Source organism: Trachurus japonicus, chromosome 13, assembly GCF_045865225.1.
Source record: "Trachurus japonicus isolate A0001 chromosome 13, Traja_1.0".
NCBI lineage: Eukaryota > Metazoa > Chordata > Actinopteri > Carangiformes > Carangidae > Trachurus > Trachurus japonicus.
The window spans coordinates 11,841,877-11,868,234 of record NC_140919.1 but is presented as its reverse complement, the minus strand read 5'-3'; the positions used below and the strand labels follow the sequence as shown (position 1 = coordinate 11,868,234).

Here is a 26,358-nt window from a genome sequence, read left to right as displayed (position 1 = left end):
GTTTGTATTTTGCGTCCACATTGATTCTGCATAGGGAAATATATAAACATATATTGCGTTTCTGTATTAGATACGAACTTTATTTGAGTGCAACTTTAACCACCCATTTGTTTTTCTAATAAACTCATGATATACGTTAGAGACTTTCATGAATGTTGTTTATCTAGAAATTGTTAATCTTCATTATGTTTGAACTGATATCGTCACAGTTATTTTCTTATTATTTATTTCATCATCTTATCATCTTTACATTTTAATGTCTCATTAAATACAATATAAGCTGTGAATCAAATACAGGTATTAACAAGAACAGAGAGTGTTTTAGTCACTGTGAAATACATCTAAAAATGTCTTTATAAGATGAGATTTAAACTGATCTGAACATAATATACAGGGCTGTGTGTGTGTGTGTGTGTGTGTGTGTGTGTATGGGAGAGTGCTGCAGTGTGAAATATCAATTCATTCCTTTTTCTTCTCCATGTTTTCTCCTCAGAAAAGAAGTCGAGGCCATGGAGTCTCACTCGGAGACCGATGAGCTGTGTCTCAATAGAGTCAAAGACAACAGCCACGATTCACCGACTGTGTGAATGCAGATTGGTTTTTTATAACCGAGCCACTCAAGGCTTCATGAAATGAAGCGTCTGACGGACAGATATTAATCTAAACAACTTTATATTCAACTTATAAACCGGGGGCTTTTTATCTTGTGCAGATAAGCTGCTCCTTAGAGACGGTGGGAGCAGAGCAGCAGCATGTTTCAGGTCTGTCTGCCGGCTGAAATCCTCTTATGAATTCCAGACATGTAGCAGGAGGGAGTGGAGATATAATGGAGCTGTATTTTAGCAGTGAACAGTGAGCTGCCCTCCTGTCAGAGCAGCTGCTACATAAACTGTACGTCTCATCGGCGCCGGCCCGGAGACGGCCCGAGAACCATCGCTGATGAAAAATTAAAATGCTAATTGAAGCCATCCGTCTGAGAACAGGCCGAGCAACGCACTGTTTCAACTGTTTCAATAGGGACAATGACGTGGACACGAAGGGACAGCGTCGGCCCAGAAACACAGTTGGTACATTAGAGAGTTAGATGATTGTTGTCATATATATTGTTTGCTGTTTATTGATCATAAGTGTATTAGTTGTTAAAGGCTCCTGCTAATTTGACGGTTTGATTTTTACAGTGCACTGATGAAACCATGACGCTGTCCGTGGTGCTGAAGTCACTTTTTTCTTTCAAACTCCACATCTGATATTAAATGGTCTTTTACATGTAACATGTAATTGTTTTATTAAAGGGATAGTTCAACATTTAGTCAGATCCTCCTCTCTCCATAATCCCTATAGTCATAGCAGTAGGTTCATTACCTGTTGTTTTGAGATCGGCGGGGCAGAGACGTGAGCTGCTCAGTGAACACAATGGAGGTGAACGGTACAGGTCGCCTGTCCTTCATCAAACTCATCAAATACACAATCCAACAACTCCAAAACGCTCTGGTGGACAAGTTGAGATCTGCACATTCACCACGCTAGGAAATAATCATGTATAACTATGTAACATTACGACACATGAAGCAAATACTATGAACTACTTTAGTTTTTGAAATCCCTCCGCCCAGCAGCCGTGTCAGGAATGTAGTTTCGGCTGCATTTGCCTCTAAAACAACTCTGTCTCGTAATGTTACATGATTATTTCAGCAGAGTAAATACATATTTTTTCTCGTATTGTTTCTCCTTAATTCCTACTGTAAACGTTGCTTCTTGTTCACTTGAAGTCAGAAGTGTGCATCAATATGTGCTTTCCCGGCACAGCGTGAATTCCGTTGTATAACCTGTATGAATTCTCCATGACCTCAGGCCTGCTGGAGAACATGTGGAGAACATGTGGAGAACATGTGGAGAACATGTGGAGAACATCAGGAGAAGGTGGTGTGTGTGATTCGTACCTGGACCTCCACTCCGTAGCCCATGTAGACAGTGATGATGTAGCCGCAGTCGACGGTGGAGTGAAAGGCGGAGCTGGACTGCGGTGGAGCTTCGATGTAGCCCTCTGGTCCGGTCAGGTTCAGCTGACAGGGAACTGCAGGGAAACACACACACAGCAGCATGGGAGTCATTCATTCATGGAAACAAAGAAAGTTTCCTGAACTTGGATCAAGACCAAAACCACCAAGAACTGTTCTTGTGTCCAAACCTCAACCTTCATCTGATCTTAGATTGAAGCTGATGCAGCTGAGTGTGTGTGTGCATGTGTGCGTGTGTTTGGGGACAGACTTTATTTAAATCCTTTGCAATTAGTTTCTAACAACAGTAAAAAGGTGACAGCGTGTTATCTCCAGTTGGTGTTTGATATTTGTTGGGTGTGTGTTGCCACTAATTGGGATTTGGAGGTTCAGGCTCCTGTTTGATATGAATCTGGATCTGGGGCTTTGCATTAATGTCTGGGGGTTTACCGAGTGTCTGATGGCGCTCTGATCAGATCTGAACATGCAAATTAGAGAGTGAAAGAAGGCAGAAGTAGAGCGACGACGTAAAGTCAAACTGTTTGGAAACTAAAACAAACTCTGTCACATGACTGTTCACATACACTGGACACAGAAAGCAGATTGTCTCCGCTGTAGTTGATTAGCTGCATAAACAAGGAGCAGTGAAGGCAGTTGAAGGTTAAAACAAAGAATTTAACTGCACATCAGACATCAAGGTTGTTATCCATGTTTACCACTGGTGGTCAGCACTCATTAAAGGGGATCTATGCAAGTCTGGTGTCTCCTCCTAACCCTCCTCTCCTCCATGTGCATTTGTTTCCAACGAAGCCGGTGAGAAATCAATCCATGGAGCGGTGGATAACGTTATTTATCATCTACCATGTTACCATGTGTATATTTGTGTAGTCTTATCTGTCATAAACAAGAGATTACGGGTTACGGGGTGCGTTACGTTTGTGTGGCGGTGTCGCCATGGAGACGAGAGCTGGGACACCGGGTCGGAGGCTCTGATCTTACAAAGTTGGTTTTCAGCCAAGAGACGCTAGGTGGAAGACAGAGAGCCTCCATTCTCCCTGGAACTAGTTACAAGTCATTGATTTAACCAGCACTAGGACTCTGGAGCTGTTTAATTAAGGTGAAAATGGAGCAGAGTTAAGGTGAAAATTCTGCATAGTTCCCTGTTGTGCTCTAGCACAACTAAAGAGAAAGTGTAATTATGTCTCGCACGGGGAAACCATTTAATGTTGTGCTCTAACACAACTTATAGGTAATTTATTAAGAATATTTAGATGCCTCACAACGGAAGCACCATTTATGTTGGGGTTATACCAACTATAAGTAAAGTTATTATTAAGAGGGTTATTGGCTATCAAATTAGTAAAATATCAATACCAAAATATTAATAATTACTATAAAAATTATTAATGGGATTTAATTTTATTAAATCCACCTCGGGGCACCAGACAGCCAATGTACCAAAATCAGTCTCATAAGGGTGTGCTAACTATTAATATAGAACCTTGTTTAATGATTAAATTAATAATTATAAACAAATTAACATTATCAATAGCTGCAAAGTTGAAGGATTTAGAAGTTCTACTGCGTAGAGGTTGGCATACTCACTATTGTACAACATTAACAGACAAGTAAAGTTTCAAGGAAGTTTATTGGACACATCTAGAAAATGGAATAACAAAACATGAAACTAAGACAAGCTACATACACTGTACACATGTGTGTGTGTGTGTGTGTGTGTGTGTGTGTGTTGGTAAGAGTGTATGGCTATGTGTCGGTGAGGTGTGAAGTGTGACCTCAGACAATGGAAAAGATGGAGGATGGTTGCCTTGTCCTGAGACAAAGGGGGTTACAACCAAATGGCCTCCAAGATGGCCTCTAAGACCAACCACATGTGATGTGGGGGGAGGTGGACAAAGGTGTGTCCTTTGTTCAACGCTCAAGTTGCATGTTAAACATAGGTTAACTAAATATGAGACTATAGCTGACAACAACAAAGCAACAACAACAAAGCTCAAGTATTTTAACTGATTTCAATCAATACATACATCGGCATGGTTGAGGTATTCTATGCTTAGTCAAGGTGCAAGGTAATCCTAACTAGGCCCAGTTACGTTACCAAGTCACATGAGGGTGAGAAGTTCCCGGTGCTGGTGGGGATTCCTGCGGTTGCAGGTTTTGCTGGTCCTGTTGTGGAAGTTAAGTCCAGTGATTGTGTCTTTGTCCAGTGAACTACAGCCGCTGTGTAGTTTGAGTTCCGTTGAGGAGAGTCCTTCTCCTTGCAGAGTTGGTTGCTTTGTTTTGTGGCTCCGTAGCTCAACTAGCAGAGCTTGCGTCGTGTTAGCTGGTTCCTTTTCTTTAATCCGTTGGTAGGCACTCGCGGCGCTACCAGTGGAGGCGTCTGCCTCATGGAGATTGGAGAGCTGTAGCAGTAGCTCCAGGTGAGGAGCTGAGAGGAGCAGCAGCTCCTGCTGAGGTGAAGAAGAGAAGAGGGCGAAGAGAGAGAGAGAAGAAGGGCACTTCTCCTCTTATATGGCCTGTGACCTCACAGGTCCTGGGGCCATACCTGACCAATGGTGGGTCAGTAGTGGAGGTTTCACACCTAGATGTGAAGAGGTGAAGGATGCTGGGAGGCTGAGTTCAGAGGGTTTCCTTTGTTTGGGAGACAAAGGAGGCCATGTGGTCAGGTCCTCCAATTTGAATGGGCTGAGTCCCAACATCCCCCCTTTGGTCTCAGGATCCCACGTGATGTGTGATCCTGTGAGCACCATAGTCCATAGTCCATTCAAAATGTCTGGGCAGTTCACAAACCAACTGGGCATTTGGTTTCTATCTATCTTGACTAAGCATAGACAGACTACAGAACAAAATCCACTTACATACAGAATGAAACATAACACACAACAAATAACATCTTCTAGTTATTCATAAGTGTAAGTGATGCTATGGTGAGAAGGGGTGTGGCACCTGGAATGACATGTCATTATAGGTGTAAATACAATGTCATTAATAAGATACTGCAGAGGAGTCGATCCAAGATTACTTGCAGAAATCACAGTGATGGCTGAATCAAATCAGAATTTGCTGCTGTTGCTAACAAAACCATGCTGAGCTCTAACTGTAAGAAAATCAAGGAATCCTGCACTAGTACTTGTTTGACTGTCTGTGGTGTGAGGAGGAAGCTCTGGAGCTTTTGTGTCTTTGGTGTTTCCTCACACCTGGCTCAGGGCTGTAACGCTCCTGGTAGCTGGAGACAGAGAGGCATTCAGAAGAACTGTCACTATCTGAAAGGTGCTGACCATGTTTTACACTGTGGTCAGAGATGATGGGGCTATCATCTGATTGCTCATAGTTTTGGGCCACAATTTGAGCATAAGGCTTCCTACAGCTTCTACCGTGTGAATGCCTATCTCTATGCAGCTGGTGGACACGGCGGTTGCGCTCAGTGTCTGGACGTGGCCGACTGTCACCCCCCTTTGGCGTGTTGCGAGGGAGACGTCTTGAGCTTGCCGGTCTGTGTGACACCTGCATGTTTGAGCTGCTGGGCTCAGTTGTTTTCCCCTGTGTCTTGAAAGAGACTAGAGTTTCCCAGGTCACATATGTCATCTTCCGAACTTCATGCATTGAGAGCTCGCCCTTCCTTGTCATGAGTGCAACCTGCATGTATATTGAGGGGTGAAGATTTTTCACAAACATAGACTTAAAAAGGGGGCTTTCCTCCTTGCCTGGTGCATTCTTTCCCTGAAAATATGCATGTCTGAAACGTTTGTAAAAGTTTCTGGGGTGCTCAACACGGGAGTGTTTAATTTGAGAAGCTGCAATTATTCCTGAGACCTCATCAGCAGGGGAAGAAAACTCATCTAACAGTGCTTGACAGAGATCATGGTAGTTGTCTCTGACTCTGGGAGGAAGTGACTGCATGAACTTGTGAACAGCTTTTGAGCTGGTTTTCCACACAAGTTTGACTTTCTCCCTGTGGGTAGCGCTTGGTAAGTCAACTAGGCTGTGGTCTAGTTCACTGAGGTAATCATCAATGTTATGATTACCATTGTCAGGATCAAAGAATTGTAAGTCCTTAGCTAGGAACTCAAGCACTTCAAGGCGGGGATACTGGGTGGTCCTGTCAGATGAAGGCGAGACTAAGCTATCCTGGACATCTACCGCCTGTGCTCTGGGTCTTACAGGTGGGAAGACAGGGACTGAACCCCTGTCATCCCTCTCCTGGTGTTGCAGGGAAGAGGATGAACAGTCCTGAAATGCTCTAGTCCCCCCTTTGGAGGGCTGAGCACGGGTGAAAGCATAGTTAACTGGCTGAGAATGAGGTGCAGTATATACACTAGATGATACGCTACATGTCTCCTCACTATCTACGTGAGAAAGATGGGAAGCCAGGTGGCTGTTACCTCTGCACCTTAGTGGAGGTTGAGGAGCTGACTTAGTTCCCAAGGACTTCAGGTCAGGTGGGAAATGTCCCCATCTGCATGGGGAAGGAGTTAACCTTCCTCCAAGGGAGGAGTGTGAATCAGAGTAACCTGAATCACTTTGTCTGAAAGACTGTGGAGAGTCAGAGCGTTCTGACCTAAGTTTAAACCACTCCTCCTTCTGTGAGCAGAGATCTAACTCTGCTGAGTGCAAGCTTTCTAGGTAACGTAAGGCTTTGTGATTTGCTGTCTTCACTTCTTGAAGTAGACTAGCATTTTGCACTCTTAGGGACTCTACCTCTTGTTCCAGAGTTGCTTTGGTCTGAGCTGAAAGACTGGCCTGTCTGTGGCAGATCAGAAGCATGCATCGTAACAACGGGCCCTTGGATGCTCTCTGAGCATCCCATCTGTCATTAAGTAGCAAGTCCAATTCTTTCCTACACTCACTGAGATTCAACTTGTTGATGAGTTCAGAGTAGCCGGGTTTTAGGCTCTGAGCCAGGGCAAACATGAACTGCTCTACAGAGGGGTTCTCCATTGTTACTCTGGGAGGTGAGATTAAGCAAATCTGAGAAACCTATAAAGCAAAGCAAATTGTTTGCAGCGGTGTTGCGTGGCAGACACCTTGTAGTGTAGCTTTGGCTATGCACTACTCAAGTGGTTTCTTACAGTAACTCAAGCTGGGAGTGACAGCAAGGTACAAAACTTCACAGAGCTGGCAGCACACTGTGGCTCTATCTTCAAGCTCTATTCTTAATCAGGTTGAAATGCATGGCAGTGACAACCGGTACAAGCTCTCTAGGTTACACAGGGCCGGTGGCACGCTGTGTCTTAAAGTTAAGGGTCAGGGGAGCACTTAGCTAAACAACCAATTTTGACAGAACAAAGTAGCATTGAATATGTGGTATTCAAATGCGGGACAGGAATTCTTAAAGTTCCTACAGAGAAGACTCAACTGGAAAGACTAGCAACAGTCGCAAATTCTTGATGCAGCACAATGGGCTTAATTCTCAAAAGAGTTTTAGCAAAACTCAGGAATAAATCAAAATTCAGCACAATTCACTTTCTGCATGTAAAGTCGGATGTCTACTCGTGTAGCAGACTCGGTCTTATGTGAACTTTTGGTTAGTTCAGTTTTGGATTTCATTTTCAGTAATGTCCAAACTTTTGCTCAAAATTAATATTGTACAAATGTGAATAAATGCCAACAGTACACAGCCTCACACGGGGCACCATTTATGTTGTGCTCTAGCACAACTAAAGAGAAAGTGTAATTATGTCTCGCACGGGGAAACCATTTAATGTTGTGCTCTAACACAACTTATAGGTAATTTATTAAGAATATTTAGATGCCTCACAACGGAAGCACCATTTATGTTGGGGTTATACCAACTATAAGTAAAGTTATTATTAAGAGGGTTATTGGCTATCAAATTAGTAAAATATCAATACCAAAATATTAATAATTACTATAAAAATTATTAATGGGATTTAATTTTATTAAATCCACCTCGGGGCACCAGACAGCCAATGTACCAAAATCAGTCTCATAAGGGTGTGCTAACTATTAATATAGAACCTTGTTTAATGATTAAATTAATAATTATAAACAAATTAACATTATCAATAGCTGCAAAGTTGAAGGATTTAGAAGTTCTACTGCGTAGAGGTTGGCATACTCACTATTGTACAACATTAACAGACAAGTAAAGTTTCAAGGAAGTTTATTGGACACATCTAGAAAATGGAATAACAAAACATGAAACTAAGACAAGCTACATACACTGTACACATGTGTGTGTGTGTGTGTGTGTGTGTGTGTGTGTGTGTGTTGGTAAGAGTGTATGGCTATGTGTCGGTGAGGTGTGAAGTGTGACCTCAGACAATGGAAAAGATGGAGGATGGTTGCCTTGTCCTGAGACAAAGGGGGTTACAACCAAATGGCCTCCAAGATGGCCTCTAAGACCAACCACATGTGATGTGGGGGGAGGTGGACAAAGGTGTGTCCTTTGTTCAACGCTCAAGTTGCATGTTAAACATAGGTTAACTAAATATGAGACTATAGCTGACAACAACAAAGCAACAACAACAAAGCTCAAGTATTTTAACTGATTTCAATCAATACATACATCGGCATGGTTGAGGTATTCTATGCTTAGTCAAGGTGCAAGGTAATCCTAACTAGGCCCAGTTACGTTACCAAGTCACATGAGGGTGAGAAGTTCCCGGTGCTGGTGGGGATTCCTGCGGTTGCAGGTTTTGCTGGTCCTGTTGTGGAAGTTAAGTCCAGTGATTGTGTCTTTGTCCAGTGAACTACAGCCGCTGTGTAGTTTGAGTTCCGTTGAGGAGAGTCCTTCTCCTTGCAGAGTTGGTTGCTTTGTTTTGTGGCTCCGTAGCTCAACTAGCAGAGCTTGCGTCGTGTTAGCTGGTTCCTTTTCTTTAATCCGTTGGTAGGCACTCGCGGCGCTACCAGTGGAGGCGTCTGCCTCATGGAGATTGGAGAGCTGTAGCAGTAGCTCCAGGTGAGGAGCTGAGAGGAGCAGCAGCTCCTGCTGAGGTGAAGAAGAGAAGAGGGCGAAGAGAGAGAGAGAAGAAGGGCACTTCTCCTCTTATATGGCCTGTGACCTCACAGGTCCTGGGGCCATACCTGACCAATGGTGGGTCAGTAGTGGAGGTTTCACACCTAGATGTGAAGAGGTGAAGGATGCTGGGAGGCTGAGTTCAGAGGGTTTCCTTTGTTTGGGAGACAAAGGAGGCCATGTGGTCAGGTCCTCCAATTTGAATGGGCTGAGTCCCAACATCCCCTTTAAACCCAGTCAGAAGGAGAAAGGTGAGAAAAATCAGTGTGGCTGTGGTCTGAGAGTCCCATGAAAAACACCTGGGAAATAGCCTACTCCTCATAGCTAAAAGTAAAAATAATATTGTAAGAACATCATGTAGGTCCCTGATGTTGCAAGTTTACTGTTGTTATTTCTGTTCCCTAAATTGAACCTTTGTTGGCCTTCTGATTGGTCTGCTAATCCACCAATCAGAGCACTTCTCCCCACGAGTTGCGCAATATTCTAAGGTTGGACAACCCTGGGATGAAACCCTATGAACCGAGATAGGTAGACAGCAATTTTTTTCGGTAAAAACTACTTTTTAATTTTTCAATATGGTTAAAAGGTGTGCCTGGGGTACCTGCAATAGCAACTCACGATATCCGGACGTATTACCAGAGTCATTTTTATCCCATTCCCAGACCCAAGACATCAACAAACATAGGCTACTTATGTATATTACGTTAACCTTCAAAGTTATCTAGCAAACGTAACGTTACCGTTGCTAATGTCTTTTGAACTTTGAGAAGTTTTACGAGGAGAAACGGGAGATCGGCGGAGATTAAGCGTTAGCTTGTAGCTAACATTAGCTAGCGCCGTTAGCTAGCTAGCTAGCGAGTGACCAAAACAATGATTTTTCACCACTTTTCTGAAAAGTCATGTACTGCCCATTCAGTCGCTCTCTAGCGGCGTCTGTCTTCTATTACGGACACCATTTTTCTGATACAGTAGATAAGCTAATTCAAATTTTCCAATTTAAATCTGCCTGATTTTCAATGGTTTCCGATGAGAGTTAACCATCGTTTGTCCAACCTAGCAACAGTAGCCGTGGAGGGCGGGACTTGACAAATGGGTCAATTAACTAATTTCCTCTTCTTGAACACTGTCAGCGCCACTGTATCCTCCTAACGCCGTGTGAAGAACTCTCCATCCACATGTAGCCTACTATGCAGGACCAAAGAATACACTGCAAAAAAGATCTTTCCAAGAATATTTGTCTTATTTCTTGTCAAAATGTCTCATTTCTAGTCTAAACTAATCTTTTCCCACTTAAAATAAGACTCATCACCTAAAAATTAACTTGTTTTTAGATAATTTTAATTTGTTTCAAACTAATTTTCACTTGAAATAAGTAGAAAAATCTGCCAGTGAAAGGCAGTTTTTTGTAATAAGAAAGAAAAACTTGATCCACTGTCAGATTTTTCTACTTATTTCAAGTGAAAATCTGCTTGAAAGAAGTAAAAAGTGTCTAAAAACAAGCTACTTTTAATGTGATGAGTCTTATTTTAAGTAGAATTAGATTTGTTTTGACTAGAAATGACATTTTGACTAGAAATAAGACAAATATTCTTGGTAAGATTTTGAGTTTTTGCGGTGTAAACAGAGCACAGCAGCCTGGATTATATCACCATTAAACCTAAACGAGCTCAGAAGTTTTGAGCATTTCCTGGTTAGGTGTAGTGTCAGATACTTGTAGGATGAGGCTGTGAGGAGGTGAGGAGGGTGAGGAGAGAGGGAGAAACATGGAGAGAGAGGGAGAGAAGAGATGAAGATGCGACTGATTTAACATTTGAAGAAAAAGATGAAGGAGGGAGAGAGAGACAGAATCTGGCTGAGAAGCGGCCCAGGAGTCAGACGGTAATGAGACACGTAAGGTACAAACTCTGAGCAGCAGGAGCTCCGACAACATCCCAAAACACAAGATCAGACGCTGCTGCTGTAAAATGATTGACGGATGGTCCTGTCTGTGTCAAACTCACTTCAATTAATTAAACAAATTAATTCTGCATCTGTCAAGTTTGTTGTGAGTTTTACACAGATCTGTAAAGTTTGAGGTGGAGAAGCTGAAGACGAGGAAAGGTTAACCCCTGTAGCGTAGCCAGGTAGGGGGCGGGTGGGGCGGGCGCCCCAGGCCCAGGTTCACCATAGGCCCACTGACAAGGGGGTTCTTGAGGACCGATTGCTAGAACCACAGCAAATCTGTTTGCTTTGCTACTGTCAATTGAACCCGTCGCAGTACCCCTTGCAGCCCCCCTCTTCTTCGCTCTTTTCCTCCGCGCGCTGTTTCTGTTTGTGTGCACTGTGCAGGCTCATACAGCACCGCAAAGCACTCGCCCTGCTCATCAAGCTAGAGTTGTAACGGGCCTACCCGCGGTCGTTGAAGTGCGGACCCGACACGGACCGATACACTGATTATTGGGCCGAGCCCGGCAAAAAAAAAGAAAAAAAAAGCAGAATAAGCCAGATGGCAGCCCAGTCCCGGCCCTGGCCTGACCTAGTCATTACGAACCCGGCTCGAACCAGCGCGTCGGGTTGGGCTGTTTATGCTCATTTAATTGACAGACACTATCATTTCGCTCTGTGCACGTCCTCACACATAGAGAGAGACTCATAGGAGCTCAGCTTCACGACTGAGACACGAATAGCGTATTTCCTCAAATAATAGCCGGCGTTATTCAATTAATAGCTGGGTCTCACGGACGTTCAGTCAGGGGAGGCATTTGAGGCAGTGCCTCACCTACTGTCAGGAATAATTAAATTATTTAGTTAATCTAAGGTTTAATTATTTTTTTATTTCAGATAACTTTACCACAGGTTTAAATGTGTCAGCATTTGGTGATTTTCTCTGTTTACCTCCGGTCAGAAACCACTGTACGGTGTGTGTGTGGCTGACGCTACGCTGCCTCATTGCGTAACTCTGAGTGTGAGCGGCACGTACGTTCACGTTGCTTTCGTGAAGTGTAAACAAACAGACGCCCCCTCGGTTTTAGCGTCCAGCAGTTTAGCGGCTAATTCAACAGCAGTGATGGATAACTGTACCGGAGAGGCTCAACAACTTTTTTTTAAACTTCATTTGAGGAATAAACGGCAGCTTTTACCTGACGGGAGACCAACGGCTGAGCTACGGCAGCTAACAGCTAACAGCTAACAGGTTTTACCTACTTTTCTCTCTCTCCCTCCCTCCCTCTCTTCTTTAAGTTACACATGCACAGCCCAGGTTGTCTGTCATATCTGTTGTAAACCTTGTAATAATAGCTTGTTGAGTACAGTTAACACTATTGTTGCTTTGTTTTGAGTGTGGATTAATTGTTAACGGTTTGTTGTGTAATGTGAGCGGTGGTTCAATATCGCGATCCTGTTATTGATGAGTTGGATTTTAATAACAGCTGATAACTGTGTAGATGGCGTGGATTGTGATGAGAAGGTGTTGCACACATTTTAAGAGTTATCTGTGCAAAACCTGTTTGTTGTGACTTTCTTGCGTGATGAGCTGATTTGCTGACTGTGAAGACTGAGAGGAGGGGACAGCATTGCACTGTCGGACCTGGGTTTCTGCTCCGTGTCCGGAGACGGACTGCAGAGCAGCTGTGAACATGTTCTGATTGATGGGGAGTGAAGCGCTGCGCCGCAATGTGGTAACTTATTGTTGATTTCACGGGTCTATTGTCAGTCTCATGTAGACAGCTGATAGTCTGTGTATGAGTCGGCAAGAAGTTGAGCACATAGTGACAGTCTGTCATGTGCGCATTTACAGTGGCAGCTTTGGTCTGGAGCCCTGTGTATTAGACTACATTTGTATCGCGCATTCCTAATAGGCCCACTACAGGGTCTCGCCCCATCTGCATGAACCAGTCAGCTACGCCACTGGTTAACCCTGCTGAACCAGCGCTGTTCATTTTTATAGTTTTCCGTCTCCTCCCTCAGCTTCTCTCTCTGACGCTCGAGTAACAACAGGTCGGTGTCAGCCAATCAGAAGAGAGGAGGAGGCTCTGAAAGCTCTTTCATCCATTTGATCTCTTCTTGCTCTGTCACTTCCGCTTTCACCAGACCAATCATCTTTCTGCCTCCGTTCTTCAGTCCACCAATCACTGGATGTTAAATACTGAATTCATCATTTATTACACATGAATACTCATTAGTGTTTATATATAGTTTATAAACACAATGAAAAATGTTATACTAATGAGTATTCATGCATTAAAAATGAAGAATTCAGTATTTATTAATGCTTAACTAATGCTTAATAGTGTGTACTTATTATAAAGTGTTACCGGTTTAACATTTTATATTTTAACTATAAGAAAGCAAGCATGCAGAAACCGCAGGTTGCCTATAATGATGCATGAGACCTTCATGGCTTGGTGTGAGCGAAATGTTTGTAAATGCACAGGTCAACACCCTTAACACTGTATTCAGAAAACTAAAGTATAGGTTTATGTGTCGTTTCATTTACAGCCCATTAACTCGACCCTGGCTGATCTTCACCCATTTCCTGTTGTCACCTGTGCCTACACTTAAAGGGATAGTTCAACATTCTGGCAAATCGGTCCATTGCCATAATCCCTATAGTCATAGCAGTAGGTCCGTTATCTTTAATTGTTGGTGCAAGCTATTTTTAGAATGGCGGAGCAGAGCCACGAGCTGCTCAGAGCTACGCTACGGAGGCTCATGGGGTTTCTTGGTTTCCCTCATCAAACTCATCAAATACACAATCCAACAACTCCAAAATGCTCTGGTGGACAAGTTGTGAACTGCACATTCACCACGCTATGAGATAATAACACAACGTTACCAGACAGAGTTGTTTTAGAGGGAAATTCATGCAAAACCGCTGATTCCCGTTTCCGTCGGGGGCAGTTTTTCATCAAGCAGTCTCTGCATTTCCCTCTAAAACAACTCTGTGTGGTAACGTTCTGTTATTAACTCATAGCGTGGTGAATGTGCAGGTCACAACTTGTCCACCAGAGCGTTGTGGAGTTGTTGGATTGTGTATTTGATGAGTTTCATGAGGGAAATTAAGAAATCCCATGAGCCTCTGTAAGTGACACTCTGAGCAGCTTGCGGCTCTGCTCCGCCGTTCTAAAAATAGCTTGCACTGACAATTAAATATAACAAACCTACTCCTAAAACTATAGGGATTATGGCAATGGGCCAATTTGCCAAAATGTAGCTAATCGGTAGCTAAGTGGTAGGTTGACAGGCAGGTGGGTTTGTCCAATCATCATAGCTATTACTGAGGTCAAACTTTTTCTGTTTACCATCAGAGCTTTTTAATTTATTCATTGCCATCAGGATGTTTAGATGTTACCTCTCCCGGCTTTAATGAAGACGCTTCACATCGATGGAGTCTAATCACCGACACTGTGCTGCTTATTCACTCCTCCTTATTGAACTGTGACATACACAACACAGGATGAATGATAACGCGCCACGGCTGCAGTAATAATGCCGGAGTGGACCCTCCCTGAGGTGAAGCGCCGAGGGGACGCTGAGAGGATGTTCTCTCTTCATGAGGAAGCACTTGTGCAAAAGTTTACTTTTCAGCTCGGAGAGAGGTGAAGGTGGAGGAACAGAAAACCCCCGAAGGCCACAAGGAGATATTCTGTCCTCCTCAGCTGTCACAGACCTGAGCTGCTTAAAAAGACAGGAAGCTCTCAAACAAACTCAGACACCGTCTCTATGTTATACCTGCACCGGCACTGTGTGTGTAACACTGTTAACATTGATTTTCTCACCTCAGCTTAAGACTTACACCCCATTCACACCCACTGTTATTGACCTGTGGTGTTAAACTCCATACAGTATAAAGGTAGATGTTTGTATTAAAGCTCCATACAGTATAAAGGTAGATGTCCATGTGTAGTGTGATTATAAAGCAGCTCTAGGTTCTATATTAATACTGTGAAAGTATCAAAGCCTCAGTCCACAGAGAAATGCACACAGCCTGTATTCAGAAACTGAGCCTTAAAACCAGCCGTCAGGACTTCCTGTCACTTTGTGATGTCACAACTAAGCAGTCACCCCAAAGATTTAGGTTTCTTGAGTGTTTTATTCTGAAATCTGCTCTATTTTTTATTGGATCACTCGGAGAAAAAAAAACAGACAGCCAATCAGAGGAGAGGCTCAACAGTTCGACTCTGTGAAAGTGAAACTACTTCATTATGAATTCAGGACACAGGAGAGGATCTGTCATTGAAAATAAAAGTATTTTTTTTACATCAAGGATGATTCAACTATTTATAGTTTATTGGGATGGATGACATGAGGCCCAGAGAGGGAGGGAGGGAGGGAGGGCTGGAGGCCGTTGAAGGCCTGGGAGGGGATTAGACGTCGGCCTTGGGTGAAGGCTGGAGACAGAAACATCAACATGGGACAGAGGAGCGAAGGTGGAAAAGCTGAGGGAGCAGGACGAGTATCGACACTGACTGACATGTGTGAACAGAGAGTGTGTTTTCTCCTCCTCCTCCTCCTCCTTCATCACCACATCACCTGACTTCCTCCCCTGCTCCCGTCGTTATGGCTCCAGATGCTGGAGGTCACCTGACAATAAAAGCTAACTGCAGGTCGTAAGCTGCTGCCACAGATAACATCTGGGGACGTTTGTTTTACAGGAGGACAGACCCATGGGGGCAACACACAGGGGGCAACACAGGCCTTTTATTTTATATATATATATATATATATATATATATAACATCTAGTGCATCTGCTGTGTGTGTGTGTGTGTGTGTGTGGCTACTAATAATAGGAAACAATGCAAAGTCAGCGTAATGTAGATGTCTGCAGCAAATTGCACAAATTAAAGACAAGAGGTGAAGATGGAGGAAATGCTGAGTTTGCAATTGTAAACAAACTAGTGAACACCAGCCAAAGTAAAAGGGGGTCAACTCTGACTATACAGACCAGTGACCAGTTACTATGAAGGTTGCTATGAGAAACGACCTCACAACAAAATGTATTTCCCAGCTTTGATACTGTTTCCACGTGTTCATTGTTCATTTATCTTTATCTTATGAAAAAAAAAAAAAAAAATCTACATCAGAATCGATGCATTTTAAAACAAGGGATGTGCTAAATCCTGATTTTTGGGGTTCTGCTACAGTAGATACCGAATCCAGTGTTTAAGAAATCGGACGAATCCAAACCGAATACTGAATCCTACTCCTATCATTGGCCCAAACATTGCAGTAAACATCGCACTGTGTTTTATTCTAACTGTAAAAAACAATGGGCAATAACTTTCACCATTATTTTGCATTGAACAGAACAGAATGGTTTGGTTTGGTTTGGTTGATGTTCTAATATTCGACAGAAACTGAATCCCATCAAAAAGCCCAAATTTCGGCCAATCCAAAATTGAAACTTGAATTTGGTACATAAAACTAATTCAGATGTTTGATGACTCCTTCTGCACTCGTCCTAATTTTGCATCCAATTAAAATCAATTTCTTGAACGTTTACGTTCCTCCTTAAACTGTAATTCACCTTGGCAACCTTGCTGCTGGACCTGCTAGCTAGTTTGAGAGTAACTATGGGCCAACACTGTTTTTTCTGTTGTGAGTGTGAAGGCGTGGCACCTGTAAACAAACGTTACCCATCGTATTTCAACAGCCTTTGCAATACGTTTATCGTGCGTGTGCGTTGATATCGCGATAATGACGAAAATACGATTAAAGTTTAAAGTGTGCAACGTGTTCATCTCTGTGTTGCAGCTGTTTACCTGGACTCTGCATGGTGGTGATGATGGTCGTCGTGGTGATGGTGGTGGTGGTCGTCTCCTCTTCGTCCCCTCCCGGCCTCTCGCTCGGCCTCGGTCCGAGCTGATCGGGCCTCGTCGCCGCGTCTTCCTCCTTTGCAGCAGCAGCAGAGAGGATCATGGGAGGAGGATCATTTAAAACGGCCGCGGTTGGTGGGACGGGGGTGCTGGAGTGAGAAGCGGCCGCTGGTTGGTGCGTGATGACGTCGGAGCGTGAGCTGGACCCTCCGCTGTCTTCAAAGTAGTTGGGCTGGCCGTGGGGGCCGAGCGGCGCGCGGCGCTGCTGCGGCGGCTTCCTGTAGAGCGGGTGGTGGTTGGGGACGTTGAGCGGCGGGGCGGTGGTGACCACGGGAAGCCTTCGCTCCGTGTCCCGCGTGGTGGAGTATAAGCTGGCTCCGCTGTCCGGAGGCCCCCCCGGGGTGATGGAGAGAGCGCCCCCCGAGGCTGTGGAGGATCAGACAGAATAAAACATGTGGTTAGAAAAACATCCCTTCACACCAGAGATGTTGGGGTTTTGTTTTCCTATCTGTTCTACACAGATGATTAACACTTTTGATTGGTTAATGATGGAGAAGAACAAAAACATCATGAGCCACAACTGGTTTATTTAGCTCTAATTAGGCCTACTCAACACCTGTTTTACTTCAAAGTCAAAAGTCATGTATTTTTCTATCATGTTTAGGGGAGATCATTCCTGTTTTCTTCTTATTGGAGCTGTGAAATAAAACATGTGGCCACATCTTTATACTTCTTTTTACAATTTAATGTCAAAATCTGACAATAACTTTTAATTTCAATTCCTTCTGATGATAAAACAGCTTCTATTAGAGCTCCATACAGTATAAAGGTAGATGTTTGTATTAAAGCTCCATACAGTATAAAGGTAGGTGTTTGTGTTAAAGCTCTATACAGTATAAAGGTAGATGTTTGTGTTAAAGCTCCATACAGTATAAAGGTAGATGTTTGTGTTAAAGCTCCATACAGTATAAAGGTAGATGTTTGTATTAAAGCTCTATACAGTATAAAGGTAGATGTTTGTGTTAAAGCTCCATACAGTATAAAGGTAGATGTCCATGTGTAGTGTGATTATAAAGCAGCTCTAGGTTCTATATTAATACTGTGAAAGTATCAAAGCCTCAGTCCACAGAGAAATGCACACGGCCTGTATTCAGAAACTGAGCCTTAAAACCAGCCGTCAGGACTTCCTGTCACTTTGTGATGTCACAACTAAGCAAACAAAGCCCCGCCCCCTCACCACTTGGACCCACCATCCATCCAACAACAACTTGCAGGATTTTGGTTTCTCTGAGTGTTTTATTCTGAAATCTGCTCTATTTGTATTGGATCAGCCAAAAAAAGAAACAGTCAGCCAATCAGAAGAGAGGCTGCTCTCTCTCTGATTGGCTGACAGCGACCTGTTGTTACGAGAGAGGAGAGGACGCTCTGAGCCTTTGACAGTTGTGAATTATCGTATTTTTCCATTGGAGTTCTTCTACAGTAAACAGACTTTGCAGCTGTGTGTTTAGTGTTTATTCCCGTCCTGCATGTACATTATCAGCAATAAACAGTTTGTGCTGAAGAGAGAGAGGAGCCATTGAGTTTCACATATTAAATAAAGCAGCTCTCACACAGCGTGTCAGTGACTTATCAGTCTTGAAGTTTGATTTCTCTGAGCTGCGGTGGCTTTGACAGCATAAAGTACAACTTCATAGGCAGAGGATAAATCTGGGATTCAGTCACCCTCTTTATCTCCCCCTGTTCCCCGCTCGGCTTCACTCCACTTCAGGCTGACTGAACTCGTCTCTTGCCTCTGGACGCTCAAACACACACGCACACACACACACACACTCTATGAAACTGTCTTCCTGTTGTTCAGAGCTGCTTTTTTTTTTTTTTTTTGTCCTTGTTTCCTTTCGTCAATGGTGCGTCGGTGCTGTTGCACCACGGTGTCAAGTGGCGCGCTGAACGCCTCTTGTAAAATGCCAAACGGTTGCAATCCAAACAATTCAGCTAAATTGCTCACATCAGTGGCTTCTTCCCTCCCCATCCTCCCCATCCTCCTCCTCCTCCTCCTCCTCCTGGTAATAAGACTTAATATTCATTCCTGAGGAGAGATCTGATGAGCCGCTATAATTCTCCCAGCGTAATGATCAGTGCTCCCCCCTCCCAAGTGCACCTGCAAGATCTAATCTGAGCCCCCTTCAGGAGGCTATCATCCGCCCAGGGAAGTCTTATGTTTCTTTAACAATGCTTCATTTCCACCATAATAGCTCCCACTCTCTGCCGGCTAATAGCTATCTGCTTCAAACAATCAGGGTTTATTGTAGCCGTGCCACTTCCCACCCGGCAACGCATCTCTCAGACACAACCACACACACACGCACAAACACACACACACACACACACAGAGACATGTGACGATTTACGCAGGATCAGGAGAATCTGCGAGAGACGGAGCGAACGAAGCAGAAACTCAAAATGTCAGAGCGGAGGTCTGAAGCTGTGACAGGTGGTGTAGCTACACGATAAGGGAACAGTGTGTTTTGTCAGTTCCTGTTAGTTTATAGTTGGTGTGATGTGTGTGTGTGTGTGTGTGTGTGTGTGTGTGTGTGTGTGTGAACATGAGGGGTGGTGGTGAAGGGGGCACAGCTTTGAGAGCTCAAAGGTTAAAGGTGCAGGTTTCATTGATGAGTGTCACAAAGATATTTATGTGGATGCCGCTCAATCAGTTGATTAGTTGAGTAGTTTTTGTAATAACAACATTAAACATGTTATTAACGGGGGGTGGGCTGCAAATCAGGAGGTGAAGTGAGGTGAGTCGGTGGTTTGACCCCCGGCTCCTCCTCCAGTCCACATGCTGAGTGGTTGCTGGCAACGGATTTTCATATAATAGGGGTGGATAGAGTTCACTTTTGAATCGTCCAAAACACTATGAAACATCCAAATACCTCCATACTGCTCATCCGTACTACTGACCCAAGTTTCCTGAAGCCGCAACATGAAAAAGTTGTTTGGAAAAAAATTAGTGGCTCTATTCCTGCAGTCGGCCCTGGTTCAAATCCCGCATCGGGCGGCCCTTTACTGCATGTCATTCCCCCTCTCCCTGCCTCCTCATTTCCTGTCTCTCTCAACTGTACTATCCATTAAAGGCCCAAAAATATACTCTAAAAAAAGAAGAAGAAAAAAAAAAGAAATAACAATTAATTGCATCATAATGTCAAGAAATAACAATTAATACAGGATAAATTTCATAGTAATGTTGAGAAATATAGCCAAGAAATAACAATTTTTTTTGCGTAGAAATAGCCGAGAGATATCGGTCAATTACAAAGACTAAGAGAAGCTCTGTTCAAATGACGCAGCCAGGGCCGGCTCTAGCCATTTTGGTGCCAACAATGATCAATAATGATCATAACGATAACGTAGCAGTGTATCTCTATGTCCCCTCTGACCCTGAGATACACAACTTGCACAACAAACTGTAAAATTTAATTGAGTAAATCCTGGAAAATATGTGTCTCTCTACAGTCATGAGAACAACCTGTTGTGGTGCTTGAAATGGGTATACGAAAGTCTTAGCTTCACAAAAGCAGTGGATTATATTGTAGGAATTAAGGCTAATAGATAAGTGTAGAAAACAAGTTAAAATTAAATTTTGTGAAATCGCTTTTTGAGCATAAATGTTGTCTATTTTCACCAAATGTCTGAAATGTGAGATAAGAGAAGCTGAATATTGACTTATCATTACATTTCAAACTTCATGAGATGTGTGTAGCCCTAAATGAGATTTAGCTTTTTTTTGTCCAAACAAAATATCAACTAAACAGACAAATTACCAATTATTGATTCGTTTAATTAGTAGATCAAATATCTAATTAATAATTTAAATATTTTTTTTTCCATGTAGCCTAAATGTAGTAAAATTGGGCCAACAAATTCCTCTAGTTGTTGTTTTGACTCAACACTGATCCAAAAAAGGCAAAACTGGCAGATTCAGATTTAACATTCACGAAAATAATTGGCAGTTTCCTCACAATTTTGGCAATAAAAAAATCAGAGCACAGAAAGATCTTAAAATGTTTCTATCACAGTGAAATGTTCTTTAGTGTTGAGTGTGTGAGGAAACACTGAGTGTTTGATGGGAGTTGGTAGATTTCTCCAGACTCTGCACAGCGCAGTGTGACGACTCGTCCTTGTCTCCGTCTTGTGTTTCAGTTTGTCTCCATTAATATGCACAGTGATGCATCAAGGTCTCCCACTATCTAATCAGATCATCTTACACCTGTAATGTTCAACGCTCTGGTGCATATTGTTCTGGAGTTAATGTTGAGGAGGATGAGCCTACACACACACACACACACACACACACTGCCATCATAACACTTCTGCTGCATACAGCGACAAGATGAAAGACTGAGGTAAAGAAGTGGAGATATAGAGAGTTAGAGATTGGTTTTCTGTCAGTTTTGTCTGTTTCAGTTGTTCAGTTTCACATTTTGGAAACCCCTTATTCTGAAAATCCACAGAACGCTATAATTTAAACTAATTACCAACAGTGCAGGGTTGTAACAGTATCAGATTTCACAGTTTTATTACATTTTTCTTGCAGCTCTTTGGTTGATCTTGTCAGATCTCATAGGAAAAACTCCTGTTCTTGGTTTAATGCAGAAAAACTTCAATGTGGTGGAAGACACTTAACATGTTTCAGCATCAGAAAACTCTCCATGTGTGAAGAAAACACTGAATCTGGCATCGACAAGTACTTAAATCTAGTACCACATGTTTAAGCTATATAGACATTGTTATTTTTCTAAACTGTGGCTTCATTTTGACCAAACCACAAAATGAATTGGTATTGACTCCTGGACTGATTTAGTTCTAAAGTTTCTGCTTGCTTCTTTTTTACACTGTACTGTTTCAAACTTTAAAGCTCTTTATTTTCAGTCAGTTGTTCCTTCTCTGCATTTATTCTTCAAAGGGGTTTAACTTAAGCCAGGCCAAATAGCTATTATATAAGGGTTTTTTTTAAGCACTGGTATTGGATTGGTTAGAGTTGGTTAGAGTTAGGGACTTTGTCTTGGTCGGTCTGTTAAAGGAGAACTGTGCAAGATTTTCACCTTAATTAAACAGCTTCAGAGTCCTAGTTCTGGTTAAATCAATGACTTGTAACTAGCTACAGGGAGAATGGAGGCTCTCTGCCTTCCACCTACAGTAGCGTCTCTGGGCTGAAAACCAACCTTGTAAGATCAGAGCATAGAGAAAATAACCAAAACTGAGAAAAATTGATCAGATTTGCATAGTTCAGGTGTTGGAAACAGAAAAAAATGCTATCGAAACATCTCTGTATCTAAAAACAATCAACTGAGAACCTGATCGTTCTTGAAGCTCGTATTGATAAGTTTCGCTGATGCTACACAGCCAACGTCTGAGCAGCTTCTTCTACAGCACTGACTCGGTATCGGAAAATGACACGACAGTCCAACCAGGCCGAGGCCGTTCTCCGCTCTCCCCAACAACTTCCACCTGGTCGAGTGGACATCCCAGGACAGAGCTGGTCTCTTCCTGTCCACAGCTGAGATGCTGCTGCTCCAGAAGGCCACTCCATGAAAGATGTCTGACCACCACCGTGTTATAGAAGGTCTTAAGGGCCATGTACGCCAAATGCGCTTTTTACCCTCAGCCTTATTTACTACGAAATGCACAATAGCATTAACGGCAGCGTTCACCATCGACCTTGAGGTCGGCCTTCCTTCAAAACGAGTTCAGGTGCATCATATAAACTGAGCCATGTCTCCAGTTGTCGTATGTCCGTCCCCTTCTTGTGTTTTTGATTGATCAGTGTGGAGAAAAGTGACATTGACGAGTGCTGCGCTGTTCTAAAAGTTTGAAAAGATAAAAAAAAAAAAGGTCACTGCCGAGAGTGTTTTTTCTGAATGCCAAACTTCATAGGATCTGAGTCCGACCGGTGCCCGGAGCGGCTTGTTGCTACCGCTAATGCTACGGTTCGTTTCTGCGTGTTTCCGACTTGTACAAACAAAATGAGCAGCTGGATGAAGTTCAGCTTCCACAGGCTTCCTCTCTGCAGCCTGGACTCACTAAAGCTCCAGCTAGTTGCACTAAAAATGGACCCGAATGCCGAAGCAGAATGATTATTATCAGAATGAGCTGGGCAGCGCTCAGAGATGACATCATCCAGGTCAGAGGTCAGTAGGTCAACCTACAGACCCCGGATGTTGATAACAGCTAACCCCGGACTCAGAGGGGAATAGCACTAGTGTATCATAACTAAATATTGGTGAAATGAACGAGTTTCTCTGCAGATAATGTGTTATTTAGAGGCTGCATTCTGCTGCCCTGTAGACTCCATTATACGGATATACACGGCTCTCGGCTGGAGCTAATTTCGTCGGAACGACTTATAATGACATCAAAGTTATCTGGGTGAGTAAATGATCGTATTTTATCCTAGAAATAAGGTCCAGATTGTAAAAAACAGTAATTATCCTTTAAGGAGTGCCCCCTTCAGGCCAAAAGACCTCAACCTCCTGAGCAGATAGAGTCAGCTCTGAGCCTTCTTGTTGTTCAGATGAACACCCAGGTACGTGACCTTCTGACCATCTCAGTGTCCCCTCCCTGAATGTTCACCGGTGAAAGAGGCGGGTGTGGAAATCCAGCTCTTTAGTCTTCCCCACATTCATCTGGAGGTGATTCCTCAGGCCCCAGTCTACAAAGCACCCAGTCAGTCGTCGGAGATGGCAGAGTCATGTCTGAGTGCTGCTAAAACCTCAGACTGGAGCCTGGATGTAAAAAAAAAAAAAAAAACCCAAAAACTCTTCCTCCTTTTGGCCTCTGGAGCTTTATTCACTTTAAAAAAAAAAAATGTAATAAAACATTGTGCCCTGAACTTAATCCAGACAGTGATTACATTTGTCATGACAACAGTTTATTAATACTATACTCATGTGTCCTCTAGCTGGAGCAGCGAAGTCATAAACTGATATTTATATTACAATCAGTCAACATCGAGTCAAACAAGCGTTGAAATTATTAAAATAATCCTTTAAGCCACAGAGCTGCTGCTGCTGCTGCTCCGGAGCCAAAGGCGAAAGATATTTAACAGTTTAATAATTTATATCAAAGCAGCACATTAAGACGGAGTTCAGGCCCGAGTCCGTGTTCGACACCAGACTCCACAAAGGGACTGCACGGTTTCTGCTTTTTCTCTCTCCGAGTGGTGAGAGGTGATGAAGAAGAAGAGGGCAAAGCACCTTAAGGGACACTTTGATGTCCCCCCCATCCGTCCTCCCACCGGGAAACCGTCAAAGAGCCACAACACAATTTAAGCCTCCCCCTCGAATAAACCACCAAGCCAATACAAATCCCAATCATTAAAGTTCAGAGGAGTTGACAGTCGGAGAGACGGAGTGGGGCCTGGATGAAAGGATCTTGGGCGTCCGGGTCCAGAGCCTGATCACTGGATTATTTTTAAACTCTCTTTATGGATCGAGTAGAAAACCCACAGTTTATAAAACACATCAGCATCTACTGTACATGAAGGGAAAAAAAGAAAAGAAGCGAATCCGACTGTGTCCTCTTTACATAGACATAAATATTTTAACAACCGACATCAATGCACCGGGGACGGATGATTTTTATTTTTCTGCCTGTGGACTCTTCACTTTCATTTGTCTCCCAAATGAATGAATAGAGCTTTTATTCAGTATGTGTGTGCATTTGTGTGTGTGTGTGTGTGTGTGTGTGTGTGGCAAGCGGCTCCTGGATCAAGCAGTTGTCTTGCTGCGAATGAACTAAAAAGCAGAGATAAAAGGGAAAATAAAAGGCAGTCGGAGCCTTTTCACAGGATTTCTTTGATTTGACTGTTTGCAGCCAGATGCAGCACTTAATGTGTGAGAGAGGACGTTGGACGCAGTGAAAGGACACCAGCAGGAGACGTGTGTGTGTGTGTGTGTGTGTGTGTGTGTGTGTGTGTGTTCGTAACTGCAGTGGTGACAGGGTCAAGAGCCAGTGTGTGTGTGTGTGTGTGTCTGTGTGTTTCTGTGTGTGGTTGTGTACTTTTAAAGCTAACGTGGGCTGACACATAACATCTACGTCGACTGAGTTTGTCCCAATAAAAGCAGCAGCGACGACACCACCGCTCTGAGCTCAGTCGCTGCAGCAGCAACACATTCCCATGATATTTTATTCATCCACTGATATTTTTAATTAAATCCACAGTAAATTTAAACACTTCCTGCTTCCTTTGTGTGTTTCACATTAAAAGCCTTTATAAAAGGAGCGAGGGGGGGATTCAGCCTCTGGAAACACTGAAGGGACATCGCATCCAGTCTCACGGTTACATGTAACATGAATTAAAACAATAAATAAAGATTTGACTTAATTAACCATCCGAGAGCCTGAGGGGATGACATCACCCCCACCTCAGCGCCTGCACCAACACACGGCTCAGTTTACAGGATTTACTGATTAAAATAAAATATAAATATTCACTAATTGATGCACTAATATGTTATACTGTATATACTATATATATCACTACTAGTTTTCATTCATAAAGACCTCCTGCAGCCTTCACTTCCTCTGCTCCTTCACCTGTGGAACTCACCTGTTTAATCTTAACCATGTTCGACTCTGCTTGTTTTGAATGTGTTTTAATGTAGGCCTAATTAAAGGTCCAGTGTGTAATATTTGTCAAGGTTTATTGGCAAAATCTGAATATAGGCTACTACCAATGAATATGTTTGTATAAGTGTATAATCGCTATAAAATAAAATCTGTTTGGTTTTCATAGCCTTATAATTCTTCGTTTTTACATATACAGTAGCAAGGGTCTTAGAGAGTGTCGCCATCTTGCGCCGCCATGTTGTACGGGATGGAAAATCCAGCCAACCAGAGAGCGCGTTTCAAGAGTTTCACATTCATCTATAAACGATATAATTATTTAATAGATAAATGATCAGAATGATAGATGTCACTGTTTTCCCCTCATTTTACACACTGGACCTTTAACTGCCTTGTGTTTCACTGGGGCTTTATAAATAAACCTGCTTACTCATCTTTTTTGTGTTTTCAGGAAAATATTGATTAGAAATAAATTATATATATGTATCTATATATATATGATATATTGGTTAAATCTTTTAAAATTCAAAAAGAAGAAAAATGTGGAGAATATTTTCCAGCCTTGTGTCTTCCACTTTGTTGTCCTCGGTGGAATAAAAGTGCCTGAAATTCAAAACTCAGGGCAAGATAAAGTCCAGGAGGGTTTTCCTAATTAATCGTGATTGTGTATTTGCATCAACAGCGAATGTTGTGATTAATTACAGCTGTGATAAATATTGATGAGTGTTTTCAGAAGCTGCTACTCACTCACTCACTCACTCACTCACTGACGGTAAAATGAAATCTGACTTTCTGTTTTCGTGCCCATGCAGCAGGCGCAGCTGATTCGTATGTGCAGCATGTTTTGGATTCTTCTATGAGGCCGAATTGATCGCGGAGCCACCGTCTTGCTCTTTCCTGAACGCGAGCCAGACTCTTAATCCAGTGTTGCCTGTAGCAAAATGTTC

The 26,358-nt window shown here is 43.0% G+C and overlaps 1 protein-coding gene across 1 annotated transcript in view; it reads right to left on the bottom strand.

The window, feature by feature from the left end:
* sez6b (seizure related 6 homolog b) overlaps nt 1–26,358 on the bottom strand; it is a 221,445-nt gene that overhangs the window by 117,830 nt on the left and 77,257 nt on the right. Inside the window, exons 2-3 of the mRNA XM_085794838.1 lie at nt 16,736–17,215; nt 1,941–2,074 (exon numbers count right to left, since the gene is read on the bottom strand). Of these exons, the coding sequence (XP_085650964.1) occupies nt 1,941–2,074; nt 16,736–17,215 (614 nt within the window). The remainder of the gene's footprint in view (nt 1–1,940; nt 2,075–16,735; nt 17,216–26,358) is intronic.